This window comes from Berghia stephanieae, chromosome 7 (assembly GCF_034508935.2).
Source record: "Berghia stephanieae isolate SIO BIC M18660-M18661 chromosome 7, UCSD_Bste_1.3, whole genome shotgun sequence".
Taxonomy (NCBI): domain Eukaryota; kingdom Metazoa; phylum Mollusca; class Gastropoda; order Nudibranchia; family Aeolidiidae; genus Berghia; species Berghia stephanieae.
The window spans coordinates 3,950,528-3,970,527 of record NC_088366.1 but is presented as its reverse complement, the minus strand read 5'-3'; the positions used below and the strand labels follow the sequence as shown (position 1 = coordinate 3,970,527).

General features: G+C 39.1%; 2 protein-coding genes across 2 annotated transcripts in view; one reads left to right on the top strand and one right to left on the bottom strand.

Moving 5' to 3' along the window:
* The window catches only part of LOC144976381 (uncharacterized), a 212,554-nt gene that overhangs the window by 99,080 nt on the left and 93,474 nt on the right, over positions 1-20,000 (bottom strand). The gene's annotated exons all lie outside the window — the stretch shown is intronic.
* LOC144976108 (uncharacterized) overlaps positions 14,925-20,000 on the top strand; it is an 8,320-nt gene continuing 3,244 nt past the window's right edge. The window contains exons 1-4 of the mRNA XM_078920289.1: positions 14,925-14,984; positions 16,633-16,839; positions 18,183-18,240; positions 19,165-19,320. Of these exons, the coding sequence (XP_078776415.1) occupies positions 14,925-14,984; positions 16,633-16,839; positions 18,183-18,240; positions 19,165-19,320 (481 nt within the window). The remainder of the gene's footprint in view (positions 14,985-16,632; positions 16,840-18,182; positions 18,241-19,164; positions 19,321-20,000) is intronic.

The window sequence follows — 20,000 nt, the reverse complement described above, 5'->3', positions numbered from 1 at the left end:
GCGACCTAATTGAGGTCCGGAGTTATAGCCTGAAACTAGAACCCACTAGGACTGGCAGTTTGACGTCATTTTTTAGGTTTGTGCAGCGTCTAGTGAGTTGTCGTTAGTAGAGCTCAAGGAAACAATTGATTCCATTGGTTGAACTATTGAATACAACTCACGATTTGTTTTCTTTTGAAGTCATTTTGGTCAGTTTCAGGCAATAAGATTACGATGGCTACGGTTAGAGGTGGCGACAAAGAACTTCAACGGTATTCCCCTGGAGAAAGACATTTTGCACACACATTATTTTCTGTTCAAAAAGCAGTGATTGATAAGCTGGTTGGATTGGATTTGGCGAAAGCACTTTATAATAACAACATTTAAAAAAATTAACTAAACATGTGAAAATCCTCGAAATGCGCAGCAAAACAATGGAGGCCATTGATCTTAGACTATCCTTCCAGAATGCAAGATACAACATCAACTGCATCTACCGACCACCAGCGAACAAAAAAAGCAAAATAGAATTACCTGATGTTAGGAAAGAAATCAACGAGATGCTAACTTTGCAACACACGCGTCCTGGCCATTCAAAAATACTCGGCGACTTTAATGTTCATTTCGACAACGTCGCAGACACCGCAAAATTGCATAAGTCAATATCGGAGAACATGTGCCAGATCGTAACAACGCCAACCCACTCTGCTGGTCATATTTTAGATTGGGTAATTGTAGAAAATTCAGAGTCCCAAAAAACCAACGCCACCGTCGATTATCTCCCCTTTTCGGGCCACTCCCTCATTTCTTTCAATCCTGACCTTTCAAAACCATGCCAAGAACCCATCACCACATCAACCAGAAACATTAAAGGCATTAATTTGGACAATTTCAAAGGCGATTTAGAAACAAAACTTACTAAAAATTCAATGACTTCTCCAGGCCAGTGGAATAGTTGTCTCATCGAAACGCTTGACAAACATGCGCCATTCCAAACAAGGACCGTCACCAACCGCAAGTATGCTCCGTGGTATACGTCGGACGTTAAAGAAGCTAAAACGAAGTGTCGGAGAGCAGAAAGACTGCTGAAAACATCAGGCCTTACGATTCATCGTGAAATATTCAAGAACGCATTTCGTGGATTGAAGACAACAATAAAAAAGGCAAAGACCACGTATTTTCTTTCAAAATTTGAAACTTCTAAATCTTGCAAACAATTATTTATCATCTGCAATGATCTGCTTGGACGTGAAAGATGCACTTCCTTACAATCTACAACCAATCAAAGAGACTTGCCAAACAAATTTGTCAACTTTTTTCAAGACAAAATCCATAACTTTCATTCAGAACTAGATCGGCATGAACCATTTATAGATACAAATACATTCTGTGGTACCCCTTTAGACAAGTTCCACCCAGTTTCATCTAGTTTTATAAAAGATTTGATAAAAAGGCCCCCATTAAATCCTGCGACCTTGATCCCCTACCAGCACAGTTTTTGGCCAGCTCCATCGATACATTATTACCATCCATTACATCAATCATAAATACATCCATACTGACTGGTGAAGTTCCATCGTGCTTTAAAAGTGCCCTCGTCAAACCACTTCTGAAGAAACCATCACTGGACCACAATATATTAAACAATTATTGTCCTGTATCAAATTTACCTTTTTTGTCAAAACTTTTGGAGAAGGTAGTTCTTACACAATTATCATCTTATCTCAAGAACAACTGTTTAGAACAACCCTTTCAGTCAGCCTACAAACAACAATACAGTACTGAAACGGCGCTTCTTAAAATCATTAATGACTTGTTATGTAATGCCGATGCTAACAATATCAATGTATTATGCCTTTTAGATCTTTCAGCTGCCTTTGACACAATTGACCATGACATTTTGTTAAGAAGACTAGAAAATACGATTTGGCGTAAAAGGAATTGCCCGTACATGGTTTACATCATATTTACAGGATCGATGGCAGACTGTCGTGGTGAATGGTGTGCAGTCAGAACATGTTTTACGTCATTTTCAAGGTTTGTGTAGCGTCTAGTGAGTGAGTGTCGTTAGTAGAGCTCAAGGAAACACGTGATTCCATTGGTTGAACTATTGAATGCAACTCACGATTTGTTTTCTTCTGTGGCCAAAGACTGGTCTTTTGACGTCATTTATTGGTCATTGTCAGGCTATATGTTAACCCTGGCTATGGTCGGATGAACAAAACATTAGACTACTGCTAGATTATCTAAGCTCATTTTACTAAGGTTAATTGGCCAGGCAAAATAAGTAATGAGGATGTATATGACAGATGCAGAGTACAACCAGGCAGTACGCGTATTAAGAAACAAAGATGGAAACTGTTCGGACAAGTGCTCCGACGAGATGAAAATATTCCAGCACAAACCTCAATGGATAATTACTTCAAACAAGACGCCATATACAGAGGGCGTACACCAACTTCACTTCCACCAACACTGAATCAAGATCTCAAAAATTATCACATTCAGAAACATCAACTGAAGAACTGATTTCAACAACACAAGGAAACATTCAATTGCATCAACACGTGATGACATTCTAAATCTAAGAACACTTGCACTAGACAGAGATTTATGGAGGCAGATTACTAACTGGATAATAGAAACAGACTGACAAACTCGAAGTGACGCACACATTCACGGCAAGCGTCCATAGAGACTGTGCAGCCAAATTCATCCATTCATTCAACAATAGTAAAAGTAGTCCTTCATAGCCATTGGGCCCGTGGAGGCGGAGCTTATCCCGGTTTCTATAACGTGAAACGGACAATACCAATTGCTTGCTATCCTTTGGTTAGGACTGATAATTCATAATATTTTGCTGTCGTGATACAATGCAATCTGGTTTTCCCTAAAACCAAAGGGATCTAATAATGATTATTTAAGCTTTGTATCGAATCACACAAGAAACTAAAATGAAATTCTTTCAAATTTTATTTCCTACCACAGCGTCCCAGTCATGGGTTGTAGAAGTTTATTTCGTGGTTGAGCCAAAAGTGGTCAAAGAGTAAGTATGTCCATTATCCTATCTATCTATCTATGTATTCATCCATCAATCCATCTGTTTATCTATCTATCTATCTATCTATCTATCTATCTATCTATCTATCTATCTATATATCTATCTATCTATCTATCTATCTATATATATATATATATATATATATATATATATATAGTATATATATATTATCTCATCTATCTATCTATTCATTTATCTATCTCATGTATGTATCTATATATCAAACTATCTATCTTTCTATCTTTCTATCTGTCAAGCTATCTATTTATCTAAGCTCTATCTACATAGGTATATAAAGCTCAATTTCTTAAAGATCGGTATGTGTATACATATCTATCATTGAATCTATTTATCTATTTATTTATCATTGTGCGCTATGTGGTCTTGTTGTATGACATTCGCTGTCGGATCGGAACCTCCTGGGTTCGAACCTCGCTCGGCGCATAATTAAGTCCTCGAAAAAGACTCTTTACTCATATTCTCTCCCTACTCATGTGTAAAATGAGTATCTGGTCGTCAATATCATTGTCTTTGTCGGAAAACAAATTGTATTATCGCCGAGCAGGCGTCATGTCTCGTTCTTTATGTTACGTGTTGCTGATGGTCAGGGACCATTTGTAACGCGATTTGAGCACTTTTAGTGGATATTGCGCTATATAAAAGATCACATATTATTATCGATCTGACCGTTTGTCTGTCTGTACTTCCGCTTATCTATGTAGTGCCATCTTTCCAACACTTAGACTCATATATGATGTCATGCATCGTCCTATTTGTTAAGTGTTGTTGTTGGCTTGGTATCCTTGAAGCCCATCGTAAAGTGAGTTGAGCACATAATTTAGTAAATATTGATCTATAATAAAATCTCTCGTTTTCATTTACAATCTTTTTTGCAGTCGCCTGAGCTTGGGATATAACGCTAGCATGGCTGAAAGTACCATCAGGAGTGACATCGACTATTTCATATATCAGGTAAGGAGGTTTATATAAGAAATGCTTAATTGATGTAGAGAAGTCAAACTCCAACCGCCATTGAGTGTACAAACGATACAAGTTATTTTGCATTTTATTTTATTTGTTTTCCAAGTTAATGTGTGTATTGTTGTGCTGACGAAGGGTTTGTACCCGAAACGTCCATAGTCTGTATGCTTCCCATACGAAGCCTCTCCATTTTCACTCTATCCTTACTATTTTGACAATTACAGGCTTCAGACAGCCCCTACCGTTCTGTCCTTCAATGGCTTCGTGGAATCTCTTTTCAAAACAACAAAAAAGCACTTGTTATGAAAACATTTAGTGTTGCAATCATGAGTTATGGTTCTTGAATAGTCTCTGAGCACAATCACTGAAAATATTAATCTTTACCCAATATCAATTATAGAGGGACGAAGTGGCCGAGTGGTTAAGCATTGAAATGTGAGCCGGGAGGTCCAGCGTTCGAGCCCCACTTTAGGCCCTTTTGTCTTTTTTCCTTGGCCAAGAATATTAACCCCCATCAATTTGCTCACTTGGACAACATGGGTGATTCCGGTTGACATCAGACATCTTGTTTGATGAAATATCTATATTCCTTCGTGGAATACCTAGGCGACGGTATCTTATGATGCCGTGGAGAAATGTCATAATTTAAATTTAAAATATCAATTATATGAAAGTTTTACAACTTTTTTTCTTTTGAATTTTTTGATATTTCCACAGATAAACAAGTTCTACAAGTCATTGGAGGAATATGGTCTGTCAATTGAAATCAGGGCAAAGCAACTGGACATTTTGACAGTAAGTATTGAGGCTCTGCTGTGAAAAGATACAGTTGCCATCGTTAACATATAGCCTGACACTGACCAAAACATGACATCCAAAGGCATGTCGTTGGCTACAAAAGAATACAAGTCGTGAGTTGTATTCAATAGGTCAACCAATGGAATCGCTTGTTTCCTTGAGCTCTACTAATGACAACTCACTAGACGGTGCAAAAAACTAAAAATGACGTCAATATATACGTGCTAGTGGGTTCTAGATTAGCCATCGTTAACATTTAGCCTGATACTACTCGTAGAACCCTCTAGGACTGGCAGTTTGACGTCATTTTTTAGGTTTTTCTAGCGTCTAGTGAGTTGTCGTTAGTAGAGCTCATGGAAACAAGTTATTTCATTGGTTGAACTATTGGATACAAGTTTGCGATGGCTACGCATGGACAGACGAATACACCATTAAAAGCGAACTCTTATAAAGGGAAGTGAAGAAAATTTATAGAAAAGAGGATATATGTATGGGGTCCCGAAAGCTCAGTTGGTAGGGCACTCGCTTCACAGCAAAGGGACCAAGATTGATCCAGCAGTGAATGAGTAGCTGAGTCTGTTAGATTTGGCGTAAAGTATTTTGCGATACTATCGTCCTATCCAAAGGATAGCAAGCACTTGCTATTGTCCGTTCCACGCTATAGAAACCTGGGATAAATTCCGACTCAATGGGCATAATGCCTGTGAAAGATTACTTTAGAATATATGTATAGTTAGCCATACACAAAATATAGCAGGACAAGTCAACATTCAACATAACTGATATCAAATATATTCATCAGGATTAAATAATTTTAAAATCTTGAGCTTTTACATAGAGCAATATCCACTAAACGTGCTCAAAGCGCTTTACAATTGGTCCCTAGCTGTCCATTAGCAACACGTAACATTTAGTGTTGATCCGTTAAACTCCGTATGGCAATGTTGTGAGCTTCTTAGCCAAGCGCATACTATCTATAATTTATTTCTCTCCGTTTGTTTCAGGAGGAAATATTTGAAGATTGTCACATGATCAAATCTGAGTACCTTCAAGATATCATGGCCTTAGAGATTGCCAAGAAATGGTTGGCTAAGAAGGATGCTTACAAAACTGTTGGTTACGACACGGTGGTAGTCTACACAGGGTAGGTGGTGATTGTGGTGGTGTTGTGTGTGTGTGTTTGTGTGTGTGTGTGTGTGTTTGTGTGCTTCTGTGTCTGGGTGTGCTTGGTGTAAGTGCGGCTGTGCGGCCAAGTGGTCTAGTGGTATGGCACTGTCTTTCGGATCGGAAGGTCCTGGGTTCGAGCCTCGCTCGGCGCATAGTTGAGTACTTGGAAAAGACTCTTTACTCACATCTCTCACAGTACTAATGTGTTAAATGGGTACCTGGCCGTTAATAGCGTTGTCTCTGTCCGAAAAAAAGTGGAATATCGCCTAGCAGGCGTCATGCCTCGTTCTTTATGTTGGTTGTAAAACGATTTGAGCACGTTTAGTAGATATTGCACTATATAAAAGCTCAATATATTTATTTTTAAGTATGCTGGAAATGGATCGACAAATGTATTGGAGGATGAAGCAAGGGCGATAGTTTCAGAGGAGCTGCAGAGCCTAACTCCCACCCCCCACCCCCCCAAACTTCTCCCAGGAAGCTTCTCGTCAGAATAACGCTATCTGCGATTCCACTCAATATTCGTCCTGTTTCTTACTTCGTTCTTCTCTCTTTTGCTTCTTTCCTTTTCTTCTTCTTCTTCTTCTTTCTTCTTCTTTCTTCTTCTTCTTCTTCTTCTTCTTCTTCTTCTTTCTTCTTCTTCTTCTTCTTCTTCTTCTTCTCTTCTTCTTCTTCTTCTTCTTCTTCTTCTTCTTCTTCTTCTTTCTTCTTCTCTCTTCTTCTTCTTCTTCTTCTTCTTCTTCTTCTTCTTCTTCTTCTTCTTCTTCTTCTTCTTCTTCTTCTTCTTCTTCTTCTTCTTCTTTTTCTTCTTCTTTCAGCTTATCCCGCAAATTGCAGGGTTGCCATAATGAATGCTACCACATCTCAATGCATCTCGGTTCAGAGCATCATCTTCCTCCAGGCCCAGTCTTTCACATCGTCCTTTATCCTATCCAACTATCTAGTCTTTGGGCGTCCCTTTTTCCTCTTTCCCGCTAATATCCAATAATATCCAATACTTCCCACGTACGAACAAGATTTAAACGGAATATGACCCATAAATGGTCAACTCTAACAAGGGGATTAGAAAATTATGCTTAGTTTTGAGCTGCAAAGCCTGCAGTTAATGTCTACCTCATGACCCCGAAATGACGTCACGGAAGCAGCTGTAAAACAAATAACCAATTGCAATCCTATAAAAAACAAGTGCAGTGTTAAAAACGCCACTCTCACATCATCTCATTCGTCTGCAGTGTTTCATTCATCCTGTTTTGTTGATAAAGGGGAAACCCGAAACGTCCACATTATCTGTTTTCGTTTATTAAATCGAAGCTTGCATTCAATTTCACATTGTTATGAATCACTTTCCGGTATCAAAGACTCCACATATTGACATCAACTTCATTTTATCAATCCCTACTGGAGTCTCCCTTGTCTTCGTCTTACCCATACAATGAATGGTGTTTCTTTTTTACGAAACCCGACGAAACCTGACAAATCCCGATAGTTATGGGAAGAAAGCAGCAGTGGGGAATGAAACTGGGGCTGAGTTTCAGCGGGTTTCGTAAAAAAAACAATTACTTTCTGTTACGAAACCCAGTCGCAGATTCACTCCCCAATAGTGTACACTTCCCTGAGTCCCAGGTTCACTCCCCACTGCTTCCTACTTCCCATGACTTTGTCGGGTTTCGTCGGGTGTCGGCGGGTTTCGAAAAAAAAAAGAAGCACCGTACCATGAATGATATTGCGGCTATGTGGGTTTGTGGTATAACATTCGCTTTCGTATCGGAAGGTCATGTGTTCGAGTTGGCTCGGCATATAGGTGACTCCTTGGAAAAACAAACTCATAGAGCAATATCCACTTAATGTGACCAAAGCGCTTTACAAGGGGCTCTGATCAACAGCAACATGTAACATGTAGAGCTGTAAGGCGATATTACATATTTTTCCGACAGAGCAAACCCTGATTAACGGGCAGGTACTCATTTTACACCTGAATACGGTTAGAGAAAGTGAGAAAAGAGCCTTGTCCAAGGAATCAACTATGCGCCGAGCTAGGCTCGAACCCAGGACCTTCCGATCCGAAAGAGGTATCATACCACCAGACTACATAGCCGCACATTACAGACCAGATATTTACAATGATAATTATTTTTCTTTTCAGATTTGATCTTTTCGTCGACAACAATGATGCAGTAGCAGGTTTGTGCAGTGGCGGCTCCTCAAGCCATCCTCCATGGTTTATCTGGTCCTCCATTACAGCCATTCTCCATGATCCATCGGGTCCTCCATTACATCCATCCTTTAGGGTCCATCGGGTCCTCCATTACATCCATTCTCCATGGTCTATCGGGTCCTCCATTACATCCATTCTCCATGGTCTATCGGGTCCTCCATTACATCCATTCTCCATATTCCATCGGGTCCTCCATTACATCCATTCTCCATAGTCCATCGGGTCCTCCATTACATCCATTCTCCATGGTCTATTGGTCATCCATTACATCCATTCTCCATGGTCTATTGGATCCTCCATTACATCCATTCTCCATGGTCATCGGGTCCTCCATTACATCCATTCTCCATAGTCCATCGGGTCCTCCATTACATCCATTCTCCATAGTCCATCGGGTCCTCCATTACATCCATTCTCCATGGTCTACTGGGTCATCCATTACATCCATTCTCCATGGTCTATTGGATCCTCCATTACATCCATTCTCCATGGACCATCGGGTCCTCCATTACATCCATTCTCCATAGTCCATCGGGTCCTCCATTACATCCATTCTCCATGGTCTATTGGGTCCCCTCATTACAGCCATCTTTCAATGTCTATCGGGTCCTCCATTACATCCATTCTCCATGGTCCATCGGGTCCTCCATTACATCCATTCTCCATTGTCCATCCGGTCCTCCATTACATCCATCTTCCATGGTCTATCGGGTCTTCCATTACATCCATTTTCCATGGTCCATCGGGTCCTCCATTACATCCATTCTCCATTGTCCATCCGGTCCTCCATTACATCCATTCTCCATGGTCTATCGGGTCCTCCATTACATCCATTCTCCATAGTCCATCGGGTCCTCCATTACATCCATTCTCCATGGTCTATCGGGTCCTCCATTACATCCATTCTCCATAGTCCATCGGGTCCTCCATTACATCCATTCTCCATAGTCCATCGGGTCCTCCATTACATCCATTCTCCATGGTCTATCGGGTCCTCCATTACATCCATTCTCCATGGTCCATCGGGTCCTCCATTACATCCATTCTCCATGGTCCATCGGGTCCTCCATTACATCCATTCTCCATAGTCCATAGGGTCCTTCATTACATCCATTCTCCATGGTCTATCGGGTCCTCCATTACATCCATTCTGCATGGTCCATCAGATCCTTCATTACATCCATTCTCCATGGTCTATCGGGTCCTCCATTACATCCATTCTCCATGGTCCATCAGATCCTTCATTACATCCATTCTCCATGGTCCATCAGATCCTTCATTACATCCATTCTCCATGGTCCATCAGATCCTTCATTACATCCATTCTCCATGATCTAAAACATGATTGCTATCATGTAAAATATTCGCATACAGCCACCCTTCGGGTTCTCCATTTATAGCCATTCTCCATAGTCTAAAACATGTTGTCTCATTCCGAAACAAAATGTAATATCGCCTTAATGGCGTCATGTCCCATACTACATGTTAAATGTTGCTGTTGACCAGGGACCCCTTGTAAAGTACTTTGAGCACGTTTAGTGGATATTGCCCTATATAAAAGCTCAATTCAATTAAATTTAATATTGAGAAAATTTATGTTTGCTTTTTCATCATGCTTTTTATTTCTGTGTATCCAAGATGTGCTTACATTACATTTCTGTGTATTCAGGATGTACTTACATCACATTTCTGTGTATCCGTTTATGCGCTTACATCTTATTTATGTGTATCCATGATGTGCATACATCTTATTTCTGTGTATCCAGGAGTTGCTTACCGGAAGAAAACCTGTAAGGAGGGGAATGGAATCGTCGTGGTGGAATTTGATGGGACGATGAAGACGGCTGTAGTCACTGCCAACGATATTGGACACAGGTGAATGTAGTGTGTGCTTGTGTGTGTGTGTGTGTGTGTGTGTGTGTGTGCATGTGTTTGTGTGTGAGTGTGGTTGTATCTTTCAATAAATCTAACTATCGATTTATCTATCGATTTATCAGCGTGGCTCTGCGGTACGGTCGGTTTGTGCTTCGTACCCGAAAGGTACCGAGTTCGATCGCCCGCCGCTGCGTTGTGTGGCCTTGAGGAAGTCATCTCGCCCTAGCTCAATTTGCGGCGCTGCTCTGTGGCTGACGCCTGGTTTATTCCAGTCCTCCCCTGGAATAGACCCTTGAGACAAATTTCCCCTATGGGATTCATAAAGGGATTTTTTTTTGTTTTGTTTGTTTTTTATCTCCAATCTATTTATATCCATGTATCTGTCTACCATCAATATTTTATCAGTCCATCAATTAATCTATCCATCAATTAATCTATCCATCAATTAATCTATCCATCAATTAATGTATCCATCAATTAATCTATCTATCTATTAATGTATCCATCAATTAATCTATTCATCAATTAATCTATCCATCAATTAATCTATCCATCAATTAATGTGTCCATCAATTAATCTATCCATCAATTAATGTATCCATCAATTAATGTATCCATTAATTAATCTATCCATCAATTAATCTATCCATCAATTAATCTATCCATCAATTAATGTATTCATCAATTAATCTATCCATCAATCATTTTATCCATCAATTAATGTATCCATCAATTAATCTATCCATCAATCTAGTCAGTCTAGATACCCACCGATCCATAACCCATCAATAAAAACCTCAACAATCAATTCATCAATCATATTTTTTTTATTGATCTTTTATAAAGGGTAATATCCACTAACGTGCTCACTGCTCTTTACAAGGGGTCCCTGGCCAACAGCAACACTTAACATGTAGGAAGAGACATGACGCCTGTCAGGCGATATTACATTTTTTCGGACAGAGACACTGTTAACGGTCAGGTACTTTTTTACACCTAAGTACGGTCGGAAAATGTGAGTAAAGAGTCTTTTCCAAGGACTCTAATATGAGCCGAGCGAGGCTCGAACCCTGGCCCTTCCGATCCGAAAGCGAGTGTCATACCACAAGACCACATAGCCGCATTATCCTTCCATCATTTCATCTACCCATCTATCAATCAATCATTCTATCTATCCATCATTCCATCCATCTTTCCATCAATTCATCTATTTAAATTCGCAAGCATGCGTTTGAATAGTCACACCCCTTCCAAGATATATTAGAGGCAGGAATGATGCAGAATTCTTTATAAAAAAACAATATCTTAAAACGTTTTTAAAAAATATGTAACACTGTAGAATTATATTGCTTTGTTTCATATTGCATGTTTGAGTGGTTGTATGTTTGAGTTACTGTTAGGCTCTTTGAGCTAGTTGATATACGGGGTAAGACGCCATTTATAAACAATATTATTATAATTATAATTTCATTATTATTATTATTATTATTATTATTATTATTATTATTATTATTATTATTATTTATTATTATTATTATTATTATTATTATTATTATTATTTTACTATACTTATAGTAGTATATAGTAGTAGTAGTAGTAGTAGTAGTAGTAGTAGTAGTAGTAGTAGTAGTAGTAGTAGTAGTAGTAGTAGTAGTAGTAGTAGTAGTAGTAGTAGTAGTATATTATTATAATCATCATTATATTATTATTATAATTATTATTATTATTATTATTATTATTATTATTATTATATTATTATTATTATTATTATTATTATTATTATTATTATTATTATTATTATTATTATATTATTATTATTATTATTATTATTATTATTATTATTATTATTATTATTATTATTATTATCATCATTATTATTATCATTATCCACCCATCTGACAAGAATACGCAAATTCAATCCACCAGTCTTGGCGCCGAACACGAGCCAGGCAATCTAACGTCTCCCTGCTCTTCTCATTTCGGATGGATCATGAGCGCGAACGTACTGGCAATCAACGCAAACAGATGGACCTTCTCTTCTTGCACGGCCATAGCCATCAAGAAATACATCTCTTCACTGAGGTAAGGAACTTCAACAACGTTTGGTTAAGACCTTAAAGAGCTACATCACTTGGCTTAGGTAAAGACCATCATCAGCTATTTCACTTGGTTTAGGTATATAAACAGCTATATCACTTGGCTTAGACAAATAAAGAGCTATTTCTCTGAGTTTAGGTAATGAGCATAACCAGCTTTATCACTAAGCTTAGCTAAAGACCACTAACAGCTTTATCACATGGCTTAGATAAATAACCATCTATAGTTACATCGCTGGTTTTAGAGAAATGGCCATCAATGGCTACATCAGAGGACTTGGGTGAAGACCATTAACAGTTATATCACTGGGCTTAGGTAAAAACCATAATCAGCTACATCACTGGTTTACGAGAAACGACCATCAATAGCTCCATCACTGGGTTACGAGAAACCACCATCAATAGCTACATCACTGGTTTACGAGAAACCACCATCAATAGCTACATCACTGGGTTACGAGAAACGACCATCAATAGCTACATCACTGGTTTACGAGAAACGACCATCAATAGCTACATCACTGGGTTACGAGAAACCACCATCAATAGCTACATCACTGGTTTACGAGAAACCACCATCAATAGCTACATCACTGGTTTACGAGAAACGACCGTCAATGGCTACATCAGAGGACTTGGGTGAAGACCATTAACAGTTACATCACTGGAGGTAACGACCATAAACAGCTATATCACATGGCTTGGGTAATTACCAGAAATAGCTACATCACTGGGTTACGAGAAACGGCCATCAATGGCAATATCAGAGGACTTGGGTTAAGACCACTAACAGCTACATCACTGGGCTTATGCAAGGAATTGCTCTCAATACCTCTGACTAGAGCCTTTATGGGTCTGAATGAACTTAAGATGAGTTTGGCTTTTATATAGTGCAGTATTCACTAAATGTGTTCCAAGCGCTTTACAAGAGGTCCCTAACGAGACATGACGCCTGTAGCGTGATATTGCAAATGTTTTTCGACAGAGACAACGCTGTTGACGGCCAGGTACTCATTTTACACCTGAGCACGGTGAGAGAATGTGAGTTAAGAGCCTTTTCCAAGGAGTCAACCATGCACCGAGCGAGAGAGGCTCGAACCCAGGACCTTCCGATCCGAAAACGAGTCATACCACTTGAACACATAGCCGACTTATGCAGGGACTTGCTCTCAATACCTGTGATAAAAGCATTTATGGGTCGGAAAGAACAGGCAATAGGCAATCATAATACATCCACATACTATGTCAAATACGGAAATGATATAACATAATGATATAATAACATAAACTAAATTAACATTCATATTGGGGTCTAATTACAAAGATGCACTAATCAAGATGTGTTTTAACAAAAAGATGGTGTTTTAACTTTGATTTCAATATTGATAAGGACTCCATTTCTCTTATTCTTTTAGGAAGAGAGTTCCAGATGGAAGGTCCGACGTGGCTGAACGATCTGCCGCCATAAAATTTATATTTATATTTATTTGAAACAATTATTTTTGTAGAATCTAGTGCAGATGGTAGACTCCTCGTTGGCTTATAAGTTGCTAAAAACTCAGTAATATACCCCGGTGCTTGATCATTAAGGCATTTATAGCACAATACTGCTAATTTGAATTCGATTCTTACTTTAATTGGTAACCAGCTCATACAAAAGTGGCAACGAGTAAGGTGTTCTCTTTTTTCTTAAAATCAATTTAGCAGCCGCATTCTGGATATTTTGCAGGCGTGATATTTTATCTTTGCTTACATTCGAGATTAACGAGTAACAGTATTCTATTTTAGATAGTCAGAAAGATGTTATTAGTTTGCATGTTACTTCTCTTGTTAGGAAATGTCTAACGGACGCAAATCTTTTTAAGCCTATTATCAAAATTCTACATAGAGAATCAAACTGTGTCATATGTTGATCTAGCATTACCCCGATGACTTTTCACACACGTTGAGAGGTTAATTCTGCACCCATTTGTATTTAGAGTAAGCTTCAGAAAATCATCTTTCAAAACACTTTTTCTACCACACACCATCACCTCTGTCTTTTCATTATTCAGTTTTAGCTTGTTAATTTCCATCCAGCATTTAACATCTCTAATGCAGTCTTCAAAACGGGTAATCAATGATGGGATATTACTAGGGATATCGCTTACATAGATCTGAGTGTCATCAGCATAGAAATGATACATTAATTTATTTTTAACAAAAATATCCGAAAGAGGCTGAACATAAAGAGTAAAAATAACGGGACCAAGACAGACCCCTGCGGAACGCCTTAATTTAGAGGAAATGTTTCTGATACTGCGCCATCGGTCATGCCGACTGAGTTCTTGATGTTAGGTATGATTTAAACCAAATAAGCGCAGTGTCTCTTATTCCAAAAGTAATTTCCAATCGTTTAAAAAGTATCTCATGATCAATGGTGTCAAATGCAGCCGAAAGGTCCAACATAGTCAATAAACAGACATGATTTTTGTCAATACTATTATCATTATTATTATTATTGTTATTATTATTATTATTATTATTATTATTATTATTATTATTATTATTATTATTATTATTATTATTATATATTATTATTATTATTATTATTATTTTATTATTATTATTATTATTATTATTATATATTATTATTATTATTATTATTATTATTATTATTATTATTATTGTCCCCTACAGCAACAACTGCCTGAACTCAACAACCGCCCCTGCCCCTATATTCCAGTTGGCGGACGCCGTGAACTCAGACATAATGGACGCAGAGAAAATTTGTCAGAGGGATTTGAAAAACCCTAGTGCATACTTTTGTCATGTAACTTTTGTCCAATACCAAAATACCACTACAGCAATGCAGCTATTACCATCACTATCACCACAACCACTACTACTACTATTACTACTAATATTACTACTACTACTACTACTACTACTACTACTACTACTACTACTACTACTACTACTACTACTACTACTACTACTACTACTACTACTACTACTACTACTACTACTACTACTACTACACTACTACTACTACTACTACTTACTACTACTACTACTACTACTACTACTACTACTACTACTACTACGACTACTACTACTACTACTACTACACACTACTACTACTACTACTACTACTACTACTACTACTACTACTACTACTACTACTACTACTACTACTACTACTACTACTACTACTACTCTGCTGCTGCTGCTGCTGCTGCTACTATTACTACTACTAATACTATTATTACTACTACTACTACTACTACTACTACTACTACTACTACTACTACTACTACTACTACTACTACTACCACTATTACTACTAGTACTACTACTACAACCGCCTCTACAGCTACAACTACCACCAAAACTGCAGACATATAAAATTTCATGCATAATAGGATTCAATAGTCTGATGTCTGCCAAGCAACGAGCAGCTTGGTTCTAAACAAAGAAAATTGGTACTTTTTATTCTTCATGCTGGCTAAAACTTTTTCACATGGTATGTGATCAGAATATATAAAAGTCAAAACATGATCAGATTTATCATGTTTTTCTCCTCTGGATACACTCTTATGCTTGTCAGAGAAGTATTTCATAAAGGCGGTGATGGAGATATTGGCGTCAGCTATTGTTCCTATACTTTAGAATCAGTCACTTTACCTCATTACGGGGGAAGTGACGTCACAACTGTTGAACCCTATTCTTCCTCATCTAGTGAGACCCCTGCCCATCGATGGGAACAGTGACTTACTGATATAGGTATTTTGCCCAAATCTCAATCATTAGTATTGATATATTTCGAAGACTTTCTATTGTGTGGCTATGTGGTTTTGTGGTGTAACACTCGCTTTCGGATCGGATGGTCCTGGGTTCGAGCCTGGCTCAGGGCATAGTTCAGTCCATGGAAAAGGCGCTTTACTCATATTCTCTCATCGTACTCGGGTGTAAAATGAGTACCTGGTCGTTAACAGCGTGGTCTATGTCGGAGAAAATTTAATATCATGGCTGGGTTCTTTTGCTGTTCGGTCAGGGACCCTTTGTCAAGCGTTTTGAGCACGTTTAGTGGATAATTTAAAGCTCAATTTATTTTCATAAACATTCCCTTTATTTATCCCATATGGGAAATATTTCTCCAGGGTCTATTCCAAGGGAAGACTGGAATAAACCAGGCGTCAGCAGCGGCGGGTCATCGTACCGCTGAGCCACGCTGACCCCCCCCCCCCCCCCACCCTGTGTGTCCCTTATCGCTTCCAAAATCTATATCTGTGGCCCAACGTCTCCAAACGGTATGGTGTCGGCATGAACCAGATACTAAAAAGCCGAATTAAAGCTAAACTGGTCTAAAATGTAAACTATTGCTATTTATCATTCTAAGATACGACATTCATTCTCTTCAATAAAACATACAAACTCATTGCAAGGCTGATATTTCCGACCATAAACTCCATTTTCAGCATCTTAATCATTCCGACATAATACCGTTTTCAGACGAGGGGTCACATTTAGTAACTGACCCTCCCCTCTGTCCTCAGTACGATGATTTCTTCCACCAAGCCAAGGGGGACGAAGTTTGTCAGAAGCTCATGTGTGGTGCTAAACAGGGACCCCTCATTTGTTTAATGGCAATGCCTAGTGACGGAATGATCTGTGACACTAACAAGGTAATGTAGTCCGAGGTTACATAGCGCTCTGCGGCTACTTGGTCTAGTGGTATGTTTAATGGCAATGCCTAGTGACGGAATGATCTGTGACACTAACAAGGTAATGTAGTCCGAGGTTACATAGCACTGTGCGGCTATTGGCCTAGTGGTATGTTTAATGGCAATGCCTAGTGAAGGAATGATCTGTGACACTAACAAGGTAATGTAGTCCGAGGTTACATAGCACTGTGCGGCTACTTGGTCTAGTGGTATGTTTTATGGCAATGCCTAGTGACGGAATGATCTGCGACACTAACAAGGTAATGTAGTCCGAGGTTATAGCACTGTGCGGCTACTTGGTCTAGTGGTATGTTTAATGGCAATGCCTAGTGACGGAATGATCTGTGACACTAACAAGGTAATGTAGTCCGAGGTTACATAGCGCTCTGCGGCTACTTGGTCTAGTGGTATGACACTTGCTTTTGGACCAAAGGTCCTAGGTTCGAGCCTCGCATAGTTGAGCCCTTGGAGAAGGCTCTTTGCTCACATTCTCTCATCGTACTCATGTGTAAAACGAGTTCTGGCCGTTAAAAGCAATGTCTCTGTCCGAAAAAAATGTAATATCTTCTAACAGGCGTCATGTCCTGTCCGTCCTACATGTTAAGCGCTTTGAGCACGTTTAGTGGATATTGCTCTATTTTAATGCACTATTTACTTTTACATAGCACTTAGATGTCAACAAGTTGCTTTCCGAGGTTCCAATAGACGTATACACAATATAATATGCAAGTCTGACATCCGAACACACTCATGGGCCTAGTTTAAAATTGGTGTAATGGACAATATTTTGCGTTAGTTTTTGAGATGTCCATTACACCAATGAGCCTATAAGGAATTGGGTTATCAGACCTTGAAATAAGGGTACGTTGATTCCAATACATTTTAGGGGAGGTAAAGTACTCAGGGTCAGTATAAAATAAATTTACAAAACCGAAAGATACTAAATATAAATATCATTGATTTTTTTGATTTTTTTTTTTGGGGGGGGGGGGGGGCAAAATATGCAAATTATACCCAAAAGTATTCAATATATTTTCTTAAATGTGACTTATATTATAAGGGAACAACACAAAACTAACGACGTTTCGGCCTTTGACCTTCTTCAAGTATACACCTAATGTATTTATATATACATATAACATATCTCGTGTATACTTGAAGAAGGCCAAAGGCCGAAACCTCGTTTGTTTTGTGTTGTTCCCTTATATATGATTATATATATATATATATATATATATATATATATATATATATATATATATATAATCAACCACTTAATGGTGTCCCATTGTGTTGTATTACAGAGATGTGAAAAAGGCAGGTGTGTGACGTCATCCATCCCTACAGGAGAAGTAGACACAAGTAGGTCTGGTTATGTGGTCTAGTGACATGACACTCGCTTTCGGATCGGAAGGTCTTGGGTTCGACCTTCCCTCGGCGCATAGTTGAGAGCTTTGAGAAGGCTCTTTTTGCGCATTATCTCACCGTACTCAGGTGTAAACAGCGTTGTCTCTGTCCGAGAAAAATTGTAAATTCGCCTAACAGGCGTTCTAAATGTCAGCTATTTCTATTTTTACTATATAACATTAAATATTGGAACAAAATCCACCTACCCTTCCATCCACCCACCCATCCACCCATCCATCCATCCATCCATCCACCCATTCAGTGATCCACCCACCCATCCACCCATCCATTCACCAATTCATCCACCCATACCCCACCAATCATCCACATCATCACCACCACCATCACACCACCACCATCCACTCCACCATCCACCCACCCATCCATCCATCCACCCATCCACCCACCCGACCATCCATCCACCCACCCACCAAACCATCCACCCACCCATCCACCCATCCATCCATCCATCCACCCATCTACCCATCCACCCATCCTTCCACCCCCCCATCCACCCACCCATCCATCCACCCACCCACCCACCCACCCATTCACCCATCCAACCATCCACCCGCCTACTCATCCACCTACCCATCCATCCACCCATCCATCCACCCGCCAATCCAACTACCCATCCACCCATCCATCCATCCACCCACCCATCCACCATCTAACCACCCACCCACCTAATCATCCATCCACCTACACATCCATCCACCTATCCATCCGACCTCCCATCTACACATCCATCCAGCCATCCATCCTTCCATCCATCTACCCACCAACCCTCCATCCATTAACCCATCGACTGTGACTAACCTTATATTCCTCGTACCCCCCCCCCCCCCCACCACGACCACCACCCATCTCCACCCCCAGACTGTGTGTTTGGCGACATTCAATCCGAGTCCATTTTCGAAACTGGCCTGACATGTCCACAGTACATCGGCACTGATGACTACAAATGTTACAAGGACTGGGTCCACAGAGAACGGTGTTGTCGTACATGTGGTCAGAAGAGACGGGATATCCAAGGTTTGTAACATTAACTCCCTCAACCCTAACACCGACTATATACGTAGTTTACCCTTGTTACTTTTACCCCATGCCTATTTATTACATTTTTCTGAGGCAAATTATAGGCGTATTATCAAAGGTAATGTTTATAGTTTTTATATGTTAATGATAGTTGAATAAACCGATCTTTACACATGCTCATTTTAATACATTTTTCCATTTTTTAAAAGTAGCAAAAATCTCTAGGATTGAGTGAGTTAACACCGGTCTCCACTATATGTGACCCATCGTCTGAAAACGGTATGATGTTGGGATGAACCAGATACTATAAAAGAGAATTAAAGCTAAACTGGTCTAAAATTTGAACTATTGCTATTTATCATTCTAAGATACGATATTCATTCTCTTCAATAAAACATACAAACTCATTGCAAGGCTGATATTTCCGGCTATAAACTCCATTTTCAGTAGCAATGACTATGAAAAAAAATTTTGAGGAAAATTTGTCTAAAATTAAAGCCCTATCTCCACTGAGTAAAAATGTCTTTGAATTTTGAAAATCCGTTCATAAATAAACAAGTTATGCAGTTTCAAAGGTGTCATTTATTTGGATGACCCGCAAAGAGGAAAAAACGCGAAAATATGGGACACTTTGGTTGTATCTTGCGTAATAAGTGGATTAAAAGATTGAAACTTGG